Source organism: Callionymus lyra, chromosome 18, assembly GCF_982586985.1.
Source record: "Callionymus lyra chromosome 18, fCalLyr1.hap1.1, whole genome shotgun sequence".
Lineage (NCBI taxonomy): Eukaryota > Metazoa > Chordata > Actinopteri > Syngnathiformes > Callionymidae > Callionymus > Callionymus lyra.
In genome coordinates, this window is record NC_141835.1 from 17,827,290 (window position 1) to 17,840,500 (window position 13,211).

The 13,211-nt window shown below is 37.7% G+C and overlaps 2 protein-coding genes across 2 annotated transcripts; both read left to right on the top strand.

Annotated features, from left to right (window-relative positions):
* On the top strand, nucleotides 1–1,480 carry LOC148060804 (growth arrest and DNA damage-inducible protein GADD45 beta-like). The gene is made up of 4 exons (XM_087780363.1): nucleotides 1–78; nucleotides 256–357; nucleotides 616–838; nucleotides 1,376–1,480. Exons 1-4 carry the CDS (start codon nucleotides 35–37, stop codon nucleotides 1,478–1,480), a joined length of 474 nt encoding a protein of 157 aa, XP_087636489.1. The 5' UTR covers nucleotides 1–34.
* A 7,695-nt stretch (nucleotides 1,481–9,175) lies between these two features.
* Nucleotides 9,176–12,346, top strand: LOC148060805 (growth arrest and DNA damage-inducible protein GADD45 beta-like). Its single transcript, XM_087779542.1, has 4 exons — nucleotides 9,176–9,320; nucleotides 9,652–9,753; nucleotides 10,684–10,906; nucleotides 11,631–12,346. Exons 1-4 carry the CDS (start codon nucleotides 9,277–9,279, stop codon nucleotides 11,733–11,735), a joined length of 474 nt encoding a protein of 157 aa, XP_087635668.1. The 5' UTR covers nucleotides 9,176–9,276; the 3' UTR covers nucleotides 11,736–12,346.
* The last annotated feature ends 865 nt before the right edge of the window (nucleotides 12,347–13,211 follow it).

Genomic DNA, 13,211 nt, shown 5'->3' on the forward strand with positions numbered 1-13,211 from the left:
ACCAAGAGGATTTTATTGCTTTACACGTGCAAACATGATCCCCGTTGAAGCATTTTGCTCCAGCGCCGTTGAGAACAGGTAAATATTTTATATTTATATTGAAACGTTTCTCCAAAGTAAACTGTTGATCTCAAATGCAATCGATCCATCCCATAATTAAACAAGTATTTAGATTCATTTTTATCATCATCTTTTGTCACCTGCATTCAACTTCAACTTTAAATGAACTTCATTTCCTTGTCTGTCTGGTTACAGGTTGGCTTCTATGGATATGGCTGTTGAGGAGTTACTGATGACAGCCCAGACACAAGACTGTCTCACTGTTGGCATCCATGAATCAGCTCAACTTCTTTATGAGTAAGTTATGTAATGAACATCATTATTAAGTCTTTGGATCTGCACACATTGTCCTCACTGTTACACAAAAATGCAAAACCACTGATGGTCAAATTTAAATGAAGCATGAAAACATACCTGTTTTAAGGAAATCGTTTTTGTTACACAATTACACATAAAAGACTAATTTTAATAATGCTAACAACAATGATTTTGTACATGTCAATGACAAATCCAGAGGTTCAGCACTAAGTAGCATCACTGCTTTGACTTTCTTAGAGACCCGGACAGTGTAGTTATGTGTGTGCTCGTGACGGACGATGAGGACGAGGACGACGTGGCGCTGCAGATCCACTTCACTTTACTCCAGTCTTTCTGCTGTGATATGGGCATTACAATCCTACGGGTGTCTCGTGGTCAGCGGCTCCAGCAGCTTCTGTGGTCAGTGGACTTCAACAGGAACGAGGAAGAGCACAGTGACTTCAACTGCATGCTGGTGACGGTACGTTTTCTTCTTCCGGCCTGTTTGTTATATAACAAGAGCACTTGTTGTTCTATATTTGTGCTTCTTTCTTTGAAAGTTGTCTTTTGTGTCAAATTTTGTCAAATTGTCTTACTCTATGTTTAAGATCTTCTACTATGTACTTCCACACACTTTGTGAAGTCATCACATGTTTTACAAAAGCACATTGTGTGAATATTTTAACAAATAATACTCTTCTCTTCCTTCCAAAAAAAGATATGGACGAGTCCAAGTAATAATTTACAATAATAAACCTTATGTTTTTAAACTTCAAGCATATAAAAATGACATGAATTGATATTATTATTAAGCTTTCAGAATATATCACCAGAATATTTAAAGAGATTCAATGAGCATCATCTGCATCTTTAAATGGAGCAAGACATTTGGGACACCCTGGAAAGGTGGCCTAATTACATCTACAATTTAAAAGACAGGCAACAAACAATTCACTTGGGTCTTTTGTAGTTGAGCTTGGGAAAAGAAGATTAATGTGAATTATTGTTTTCCCTTCAGAATCAACAGGGCGACCACTGCAGGCTGCAGGAAGTCCTGAGCTACTGTCAGCAGAGACGGCGAGAAAACCAGTGGGTGCCAGAGTTGGTCCTTCAGGAACCCTGACACACATGTCATAATTTTGTAAATATTGTTAATGTTATTATTTTTATTCATGCTTTAAAATTGTGTGTTTAAGAAAATAAATTATTTATAGAAATGACTGATGTGTCTGACTAACTAGCTAGAAGTTTCTATCAGTTTCACTTACAAGTTCTGTCACAAGCTAGCTTAATATTAAATAACCCTTATAATTTAGCATATCTCTACCTAACTACCTACTAAGCTAATATTGTTTTATACTTTTAAAAAGGTAAACTAAATCATAATAAAATTAACTTTTGAAATGATATTCATCTTTCACATTAGTCGTAATTTTGCTTTTCGATATATTGTTTTTAATACATATTGTGGAAGTTATTTCCGTTAAATAAACTTTTCTTTTGTTTGTTTTAAACAAATGGTCTTACTACAAAAAAAAGGAAATGCTCTCAATTGTGTCAGTTAAGTTTATTTAAAAGGACAAAGTGCAGTTCAATTAAAAAGATAGCTGCACCAGTTTTATCACAATGCCACTTTCCATTCGTAGTCCTCAACAAAGATGCAGACAGTTTACATAATACATCACATACAAATAAAGCAAAAACACAATAATATACAAAAACAAAGTACAATCTAATAATCTCATCTGATGGCCAAATACCCATCTGGTACTATTAGTGCGCGCAGGACTGGTGGTCTAAAAAATAGTTGATGACAGCCTGTGAGAAGCGATGAAAAAACTGCTTTGTTCCTTAGATTGTCTGGGAGCCTGTTCCATTCTTTGATGCCTTTGTGTGAAAAGGCTGATTCAGTGAACGCAGACTTTCTTTTGGGAACATTGCAGTCGCCCCTGGACACTGACCTTAAAGCTCTGCTTATTAGTTGAGAGCGTGGCTGTACACAGGTCTTTAGGGGAGGAGGGGCAGCATCATGCAGGACTTTATGTACCAGCCTTTAGAGAACCTTATCAAGTTGTCAAAGCTCAAGATTTTATGTTTTTCAAGGAAGAAGCAATGGTCGTAACGCCAAGGTTTTTGATCAAAGACTTTTAAGGCCTTGCTGTGCAAAGATCTAAGCGAGTTTAAAACTGTGGGTTTCGCTTTGGAACATGACAAGCAGTACAAAAAATCTGAAATCATCATTGCATTAAAATAACATTTTGCTGCTCGCAATGATAAGGAGCTCCTGGTGTGTTTAAAGTTGCCAATGTTAAATTTCATCACATTGCAGACCTTTTTCAGATGTTTTTTTAAAATTAGGTGTAGGGTCCAAAACGACACCCAAGTATTTCTCTTCCTCTACATTTTTGATTGTGAAATAATCCACATAGATATTTGGAAAAGCACTTTGGATCTATCTGTTCGAGAAGAACATCGAGACCGCCTTCTCCGTGTTCAACGTAAGGCAGGACCTGTCAAGCCTAGTTGCTACTGAATTTGTGTCGGGGTTGTTTGTAAAGAAGACAGTATCATCAGCGTACATCAAGACCTCCACATCGTCACAGATGGAGGGTAGATCGTTGATGTACAAGCTGAATAGTAATGGCCCTAGAATAGAACCTTGTGGGACGCCCGTTGTGCAGGGTTTAGAAGGTGACGTTTTGTCATTGATTCTAACGCACTGAGAACGGTTGTCAAGGTACGACTAAAACCAGCTGATAGAGTTTACAGAAAGATTGAAATTAATATGATTTTTCAGCAGCACTGAGTGGTTGACAGTGTCGAATGCCTTACAAAGATCGAGGAACACGGACCCCAACACCCCTCCCTTGTCCAGCTTGGATTTGATGACCTCAAGAAAGTAACAGCATGCCGTGTCAGTGGAATGTTTTGACCGGAAGCCGAATTGCATAGGATAAAACATGTTTCCGTTATCAAGGTGCTAGATTTCAGATCCTTTTTTAGAGCAGCATCTCTTTCCTTCATTAAAAGCCATAACCACTCATTGAGCCATGGCAAGGATTTTTTACTTTTGAAGTTTTGCAACTGTGTTTTGGTGAATTTATGAAGGATTTGAGTGATGGCACTTTTAAGTGTGCTACAGGTCTGCTTGGTGTCCTGGCCACTAACTAACTCATTTTGGACAGCATTATTTATTTCAGTATCAAATGACTCCATGTCACGCTTTGGAATACAGGAAATATAGACCTTTCTTCTATTTAGATTTCTGTATCGAGTTTTTGAGAGTTGCCTTGAGACCAGGGTTGAATTGTGGTCTGACACCCCAGTAATTAAGTTGTAAGTTTTACTAACACAATCACAATTGTCAGTGAAAATTAAGTTAAGAGTGTTTTTGAGGAGCTAATAATCCTTGTTGGTTTCTTTATCATTTGTGTTAGATTTAATTGTTTTGTGAGAGACCTTAACTGGAATGAGCTTTATCTAACCAATTTAAATTGAAGTCGACCATTAGTATTGTTTCTTTGTTATTACAGGATTTGTTTTATCATGTTTTTATTGATGTACAATAATTCCATATATTCCTATTTATCTGAAAATAAACATTTTATGGTTTAGGTTGTATGGAGGTATAACTCTAACTGTTTTTTGTGAATATGCACCAAACAGTAGTTTGGAGTATCCGGGTTCTCAAGGGTGCCTGGGAGTATGACCTGCCAGTCTACATGTGCTTTTGGATTTGGAGAAGGCCTATGACCGAGTGACATTGGCGAAGTTGTGGGAGGTGCATCGGGAATATGGAGCTAGAGTCTCTCTACTGAGGGCCGTCCAATCACTGTATTCCCGCAGTGGGTGGTGTATTCCCGGTGAGAGTTGGTCTTCAGGGATGTGTCGAATCCTGTTTCTGGTTTTCATGGACAGGATTTCGAGGCACAGCTCTGGTGGGGAAGGTGGCCTGAAGATCCGATCGCTGCTTTTTGCGGATGATTTGGTTCTCATGGATTCATCACACTGCGACCTTCAGCTCTTGCTGGATCACTTTGCATTTGAATGTGAAGCGGCTGGGATGAGGATCAGCACCTCTAAATCTGAGACCATGGTTCTCACCTGGAGAAAGATGGATTGTTATCTCCGGGTTGGGATTGTGCCTTTGCCTCAAGTGGAGAAGTTTAAGTATCTTGGGGTCTTGTTCTCGCGTGAGGGTGTTTGGGAATTGGAGATTGGTCGGCGAATTGGTGCAGCAGGGGCGGTATTGCTTTCGCTTTTCCCGACCTACGGTCATGAGCTTTGCTATTATGGAAAATAGAAAAAAAAATCCGTTACAAGGCTCTTTTTGTCTGATTAAGAAATAGAGACAATATTATATGACTGATGTTAACAAAAATAATAAATAAATAAATAAAAAACAATAAAGCAACCACTGGTTATCGAGCGCCCTCAAGTGGCCAATAAAAAAACAGGTAATTTAGAAATGTATAGTGGTAACAGTAATAGTATAATAGTAAGTATAACCCTTAGGTTATTATTTTTGTACATTATGATACTTTTTAAGCTTTTCTAAAATCATAACTAGTAAGACAAACAAATCAGACAAAACAAAACCTCCTTGATGTTGGTAAAAAAAAAAAAAACTAGTTGAAAACACGATGGCAATAATAAAATGTAGGTACTAAAAATGCAGTGTAAAATGTAATACAATTATATAACACGTTATGATTATTATGTTATTATCACAATATATTTACTTTCATTTAAATAATTCATATATATTACTTATTTAACATATATAGTGTAGTAAACAGGACACATTACTTAAATTAAATTGACACTAAATGTACAATGATATGAAAGTAGTTGAATAAAACAACCACATGCGTTTCATTATATAGTTTCCCTCAAGTATACTGTGTTTATTATAGTTTTTTACAACACACAAGTGAGATTGCCAATATTCCAGATAAGTTATCTGGAATATTGGCAATCTCACTTCCACGAAGACTGACCAACTTCTAGGAATTGTCACACCCCGGAGTCAAAGTTTACATTTTAACCACTAGATGTCGTGCATGATCGCTTAAGTGTATGTTTTTTTTGTTTTCCAATTTAACTACAAGTATCTGTCACAAAAACTATATAAAAATGATGCACAATAGTTTCAGTACATCAGCACCATTACAGCGACGGATATATTAGTGAAATGTGTTATTAATAAAACAAAAGCGAGTCATTAAGTGGCTGTGGTTGTTTTACTCAGAATAGTTCCAGGAGTCTTGATCAACTGAGAACGAAGTGGAAAGTGAGCCTGATAAAAGACCAAAATAAATAATATTAAAAAGAAGAAAATTCTATCTAGTTTTTAACCACAGTCTCAAACAATATTGGTAACTTCCTGAAACAAACAAAACAATCAACCAACAAGAGCATATACAGAATATCTGATATTACTTTTTTGTAAGCAATGGTTTGTTGGTTAAAAGCATCACATAAACTACATTTTCAGGATTTGCTATAAATAGTATCACTTAGATTTCTTTGGATTCTGGTTCATTTGCTTAGATAAACTAAATTAATGATTCACAGTGTAAAATCAATTCACTAGAAAAAATATATATATAGACGTTCCCTTATAATTGAGACTGTTTGAATAGCTTTAGCAGACTAAACGTCATCTGGCAACATTTTTGAAGTGAGCCAAAAAGATCCTTGAATCATTCCAGTTTACTGTATTTTATATGAAGCCCACTTTGTTGATTTAAATTGAATTTTCAAATGTTTTTTTCCTACCACTTGTGTCAACCGCATCTTCCAACTAATATCTTGATCTAGAAGCAAAACCTCCACTCCAAATTCCTGAGTTTCTTAGTCAACCCAAAAAGTTTCATATGATTGAATCCAGAACAATTTTCCAAGCAATTTTCACATTGTATTGATTGATTGTTTGGCGCTGGTAACTCACTGTCCGTATAGTTTGGATGAAGATTGTAAATTCCCATTCTAGTGTTTTTGGGCGTTTGTATCCAAGGATCTCTGAGACCAACTAAAAAGGGCCTCAGAGAAGTTACCAGTCACTCATAATAACTCACAAGCCATGCTCTGAACCTCATTTCATTGACACAACTTTCTAAGTCACCAAAATTGATAATTCATTCATTCATTCATGTTGCTGTATATGATACAGGCTGCTTTGATAATAATAATAATAATAATAATAATAATAAAAAAAAGTTTCCATTCCACTGTAGGAGCGAGTGGCAATGTACCAAGATGGCCGCCCTGTATACACGCCGCTCTAGTGGGCGGCAGCAGTCAATGCGGCGTCTATGTATACGTGTATATGTCTATTGGATTATAATTAAACCCTTAACATCACCCCAGGACATAGTACACATTATAAACAGGACATGTGACATCACACTTGCAAACATTCCCACAATACTCATCTCAACCCCTAGAGTCCCTCAGTGCTATTCTAAGCGGGAGAAAACCTGACATGGGAATGATCGCCATCGAGTGTGTAAACTGAAATGACTAAACCCTTACCATTCACATGTAAATGCAACAAAGTGTCCATAACAAATATGTACACTACTCTGTAAACAGTTGCTCAATTTTACTTTTAAACATTCCAGTCAATATAAGTCACAAGGTATTAAAGCTTGAGCATCACAATAGTCGTATATAACGTATACATGCGCCGAAATCCTCAATTAACACACAAAAGGTAATTGAGTAAACCTTTTTTTTTAAAAATAATATCAGAATGAACATTCTCCTTACTCTTATCATCCTATATCTGTGAAAAAGATAACAACATTAATATACATTTTAACAAACAACGATTGTAAACAATGTAACAGTGCTTTTTTTGACCTGAGTAAGGCAGCGATCCGCCTACACCCTCACTCAGGTGATCATCACACCAGGTTTAGTGACTCAGCCAGTCACCAAACATGTCTGGAGCTCTGCGCACTCTTGGTGGTCGTCGTGGAAGAGGTACCAGTGGGCAGCCGACTAGTCTCTCTCCCTGATGCTGAGTGCTTGAGCTTGAGCCACGATGAACCACTTTGGTCTTGGACCTGGAGCTCTTCTTGATGCTATAGATTAGGTCGTCCTGTTGACCTACGACAAAGTAAGGGCCCTCGTAGAAGGGTAGGAACTTCAGGACTTTCTTTTTTACTCTTTTGGTCCATATAATCAGGTGCCTATGGAATCATAAGGTCCCAATCCCAGTGACATAGTTCTGCTGTAGTGGCTTGGATTTTCTGTAGGGTGGCATTGAAGCGTACCACTTGACCGTCTGACTGAGGATGGAAAGAGGTAGTTCATGTCTTTTCAATCCCCAACAGCTCGCACATTCCTTGGAAGACGGCTGATTTGAAGTCGGTGCCCTGGTCACTGTGGAGGGAGTATGGAGCGCCGTATCTGCGTACCCACTCAGAGGCAATCTTCTCTGCCACCGTTGTCGCTCGCTCGTTGGGGATTGGCTTCCGCCCACTTACTGAAATAGTCCTGCACCACCAGTAAGAATCTATTGTGTCTCTCTGTCTCATTCAAGGGCACCATCAAGTCAACTGCAATTCTCTCCATAGGTGCACTGACTCGTACTGTGCCCATAGTGGCATGCAGTGTTTTCTTGGGCCGGGATTTGGCAGCGCAACTGGTGCAGGTTACTCATGTTGTACCAATAATATGTAGTTTAAGTAAGTAAGTAAGAATTGTTTATTTATATAGCGCTTTTCCAGACCAGGGACACAAAGCGCTTAAACAATCAAAACAATGTTCAATAAAGTATATATTTTAAAGATCAAGATCAAATTGATAACACAACAGGAGTTCCAGAAAATCTAGGAAAAGCCTGAACAAATAGAAACGTCTTAAGATGTTTCTTGAAGGAGTCAGTAGATCCATCAAGCACAGAGAGAGATGAAGATCGTTCCAAAGCTTAGGAGCAACAGCCTGAAAAGATTTCTCTCCTCTGGTCCTGAACCGTGTGCGAGGAACCATCAGTAGATTCTGATCCACAGACCTCAGAGCCCGAGCTGGGGTGTAAGGCTGGATCAGATCAGTGATGTAAGGAGGAGCCTGACCAGGGCTGGGTCTAGGCAAGGGCAAGAGGGGGCCTGGCCCCCTCAAATAAATGTTATGCCCCCTCAAACTTACATGTAAGTAAGTAAGTTACAGCACAATGCCCCCTCAAGATTTGTGGCTGCCCCCTCATACATGCCTGTCTAGACCCGGCCCTGAGCCTGACCATGAATAGCTCTGAAAGTAAGAACCAGAATTTTAAAGTCCATCACTGGTTTATGGCAAGCATGGAGCAGCAAGATCGGTGAATGTTGATCCTTCCCTTCAGTAAATAATATTCTGAGATGGTTGACCAGGTCAAGTGAGGCCAGAAGGTCAGCTAGCTCATTGGTTGGAAAAATCGCTGAATACGACTTCCATGTGGTCCACCGGCCAGGGTGGAACCCCCCCCCCCCCCCCCAAAAAAAATGCAGGTGCACTTTATTATATTCGCTTATTCATTTGAAGGATTTTCTCCAGCTGCTCTGCTCGCCTCCTCACCAAAACAAAACACGCACACGCTAGACACGCCCCCAACATTACGTAACTTTCAGATGTGCTCCCTTCTTGCAGAATCAACGTAGTTTAGAGTCACTTTGACATTCATTCTTGTTAAAAAAATAAAAAAAAAAAAAAACACTACAGTGTCTCCAGACACTTCAAAGGAAACACGTCACAAAGGTACATTACGTTCAGTTCAGAGCGGGACCGTTGACGTTGTAGCTCCGCCCACAATCAAAGGCAGGTATGAGTGAGTTTCAGTTCAGGTCAGGATTCAACACACACTGCTGCACATGATGGTCAGCGAGGATTTAATACTTGAAACCAAGAGGATTTTATTGCTTTACACGTGCAAACATGATCCCCGGTGAAGTATTTTGCTCCAGCGCTGTTGAGAACAGGTAAACATTTTATATTTATATTGAAACGTTTCTCCAAAGTAATCTGTTAATCTCAAATGCAATCGATCCGTCCCATATTTAAACAAGTTTTTTAATTAATTTTTTAACGCTTATTGCATGTCGTGACGAGATATGTTGTGGTGCAGCAGTCTTACTGCACATGCTGCATGTGTTGACCATGAGTCAGTCACTGTTGCAGCTCATGTGTCTACATCCTCTAACACCTGCACACCTGTCATTTAGATTTAAATTGACTTAACCTTTAATCCATCCTTGTGTCACCTGCATTCAACTTTAAATGAACTTAATTTCCTTGTCTGTCTGGTTACAGGTTGGCTTCTATGGATATGGCTGTTGAGGAGTTACTGATGACAGCCCAGACACAAGACTGTCTCACTGTTGGCATCTATGAATCAGCTCAACTTCTTTCTGAGTAAGTTATGCAATGACCATTATTATTAAGTCTTTGGATCTGCACACACTGTCCTCACTGTTACACAAAAATGCAAAACCACTGATGTAAAAATTGAAGTGAAGGAGGTGCATACCTGTTTAAGGAAATAGTTTCAAGATAAGATTAAATAAAAATGTATTTGTCCCACAGTAATGAAATACTAATTTAAATATCAGAATTATATACTGAGTATATAAAGAGCCCATATTCCAAAATAAATCACACATAATAGAAAAGAAATACAATGTTAGAATGACTAAAAACATAAGAAATAGATATGTAAACACCATAACAACAAAACAAAAAATGATTACAAACAAATGTCAACTCTCAACTTTACGCAAGTAATATACTCTTAAAGTTTGCAGCCTTAAGTTCCAACCATTCAAGAGGACACATTTTATCCAATCAGGTGTCTTAGGAGTGTAATCAGTTGATTGTCAGTCTGGTGTTGCTTGTTCAGCTGAAACCTCATTGGTTAAACTGTACATGCTTGATCGGTTGGAACAAAAACCTGCACCCACTGCGGCTCTTTCTGGACCAGGTTCCCTACCCCTGGGATAGAAGGTCACACCAGAAAACCTTGAGCATTTGAACTTGAAATACTGAGAGAATTCAGTTAGAGTAGTGTCGTTAAATACTGTCATTATACTGCATCACTAGTGCTGCTATATAAAAGTGAGTAGTCATCACAAGCAAATGATTAATTGAGGAAAATATTTAATTTCAGAAAGAGTTTTGTACCTTCAAGCACCTCTCGCATCTTCTCTTCGCAATCACAGCAGCCACGTGTGCACAATTACACATAAAAGACTAATTTTAATAATGCTAACAACAATGATTTTGTACATGTCAATGACAAATCCAGAGGTTCAGCACTAAGTAGCATCACTGCTTTGACTTTCTTAGAGACCCGGACAGTGTAGTCATGTGTGTGCTCGTGGCGGACGATGAGGACGAGGACGACGTGGCGCTGCAGATCCACTTCACTTTACTCCAGTCTTTCTGCTGTGATATGGGCATTACAATCCTACGGGTGTCTCGTGGTCAGCGGCTCCAGCAGCTTCTGGGGTCAGTGGACTTCAACAGGAACGAGGAAGAGCACAGTGACTTCAACTGCATGCTGGTGACGGTACGTTTTCTTCTTCCGGCCTGTTTGTTATGTAACAAGAGCACTTGTTGTTCTATATTTGTGCTTCTTTCTTTGAAAGTTGTCTTTTGTGTCTTGTCAAATTGTCTTCCTCTATGTTTAATAAGATCTTCTAATATGTACTTCCTGGAGTTCAGAAAGAGGAATGAACACACTTTGTGAAGTTATCAAATGTTTTACAAAAGCACATTGTGTGCATATCTTAACAAATAATACTCTTCTCTTCCTTCCAAAAAAAGATATGGACGAGTCCAAGTGACATGAATTAATATTATTATTAAGCTTTCAGAATATATTACTAGAATGTTTTGTTAATGAAAAGTTGTTTTTTGAAATATGACCATAACCTTGTCAATTTCACCTTTTATCTCAACACATTTCTCAACTTTGATAGAAAACTCTGTCTTTTTAAAGACTTTTAAAAAGACAGAGTTAGGCACTTATATTATTTAATAATATTTTTTTGATTATCGTTGACACTAAAAGACAATCAAATAAAAAGGACAAAAAGCACATGCTATATTTAAAGAGAGTCAATGAGCATCATCTGCTTCTCTAAATGGAGCAAGAAATATGGGACACCCTGGAAAGGTGGTGGCCTTATTACATCTACAATTTAAAAGACAGGCAACAAACAATTCACTTGGATCTTTTGTAGTTGAGCTTGGGAAATTAAGATTAATGTGAATTATTTTTTTACCTTCAGAATCAACAGGGCGACCACTGCAGGCTGCAGGAAGTCCTGAGCTACTGTCAGCAGAGACGGCGAGAAAACCAGTGGGTGCCAGAGTTGGTCCTTCAGGAACCCTGAACAATGATGTCCGACACACGGGACCACTGTAACTTTCTGGATATGAAGGAGCTCGCAGGACATGCTTGACAACGGACTCAAGTGGACCGCTGGTCACTTTGAAAAACTGCCCTTGAATGTGGTTCAAGATACCAACATGGGAGCGTGTGTGACTTTCGTACGTCTGGTATGCAAGAGATTGCTGTCTTGGTGAGTCAACTGAGGATTTGTTTCTATTGAAACTGATGTAAAAATATATTTTGTTTTCAATGGAAAGTGATATTACAGGAAATAGTATAATAAGAATTCTTTATTGACGTACGCCTTTAACAAGTTGCTTAAAACTGACTTCCCAGATCACTAACTTAGTTCAAAGTTCAAGTCTTTTAGTTTGTTTTTAATACATCTTTTTATACGTTTCTAAAAATATATTCCTATATCCAATAGGAGTTTTGTGGCCTTTTGGGGGGGGGGGGTTCTTAATTATAATTCAAAGGAATCTGTTTAAAGGGTCCTTGTTGTATACAGTGGTGTCAACATATTTTCTATAAATCATAATTTTGTAAATATGTTAAATGTTGATTTATGCCTTAAACCTGTCTGAAGATGCTAAGTGATGCCTTAAAAGCTATCTGTGGATTCTTTAAAAGTAATTTATGCTTTAAAATTGTGAGTTGACTAAAATAAATGATTTATAGAAATGATTTATGAGATGTGTGTGTCTGACTAACTAGCTAGAAGTTTTGCTATCTGTCAGTTTCACTTACAAGTTCTGTCACAAGCTAGCTTAATATTAAATAGCACTTATAATTTAGCATATCTCTAGCTAACTAGCTACTAAGCTAATATTGCTTTATACTTTTAAAAAGGTAAGCTACATAATAATAAAACTAACTTTTGAAATTATATTCATATTTCACATTAGCTGTAATTTTGCTTTTTCAACATATTGTTTTTAATACATAGTCAATAAAAACAGTTTTTCTTGTTGTTAATTATCATATTATTTGTTTGTTTCCTTAAATTAACCATTACACATTCAATTAATAAAATTTAATTTAAAGTTTTGTTTTTTAAATATTAGTGTTTGATGTAAACATATTCAACATACTTTCCATAAATAAATTTGAACTTCTATTTAATAGTAATCACAATAAAATTATGAATTGTTCACGTCTGTGAAATTTATCTCGGGGATTACTCATTTATTTTATTAAGCTAATTCCATTATTGAGTTGCAGGTTGTGACGATGTCATCGTGACAACATGTGGAGGTTTCCAAAAGGTCATTTTAGTCAGCTGTTGTGTCAGGCTTGGGTGGGGACTACACTTTAGAAGGAAGGATTAATGCTTACAATAGCTGGTAACAAAAGTCAAAAATCTTTCAGTGGAATTACACAACTGTTGATATGTAGTTCCAAATGTTCCCGTCTCTGCTCTCTGCACATGATCAGGTATGTGGATGTAGCTCTTGTCCTGCCCTGGTCCTTCCCCTCG

Coding starts and splice junctions, on each gene's coding strand:
- LOC148060804 (XM_087780363.1), top strand. CDS start 35: ATGATCCCCGTTGAAGCATTTTGCTCCAGCGCCGTTGAGAACAG. Junction 79..255: donor TCCAGCGCCGTTGAGAACAG/GTAAATATTTTA, acceptor GTCTGGTTACAG/GTTGGCTTCTATGGATATGG. Junction 839..1,375: donor TCAACTGCATGCTGGTGACG/GTACGTTTTCTT, acceptor TTTTCCCTTCAG/AATCAACAGGGCGACCACTG.
- LOC148060805 (XM_087779542.1), top strand. CDS start 9,277: ATGATCCCCGGTGAAGTATTTTGCTCCAGCGCTGTTGAGAACAG. Junction 9,754..10,683: donor TCAGCTCAACTTCTTTCTGA/GTAAGTTATGCA, acceptor TGACTTTCTTAG/AGACCCGGACAGTGTAGTCA. Junction 10,907..11,630: donor TCAACTGCATGCTGGTGACG/GTACGTTTTCTT, acceptor TTTTACCTTCAG/AATCAACAGGGCGACCACTG.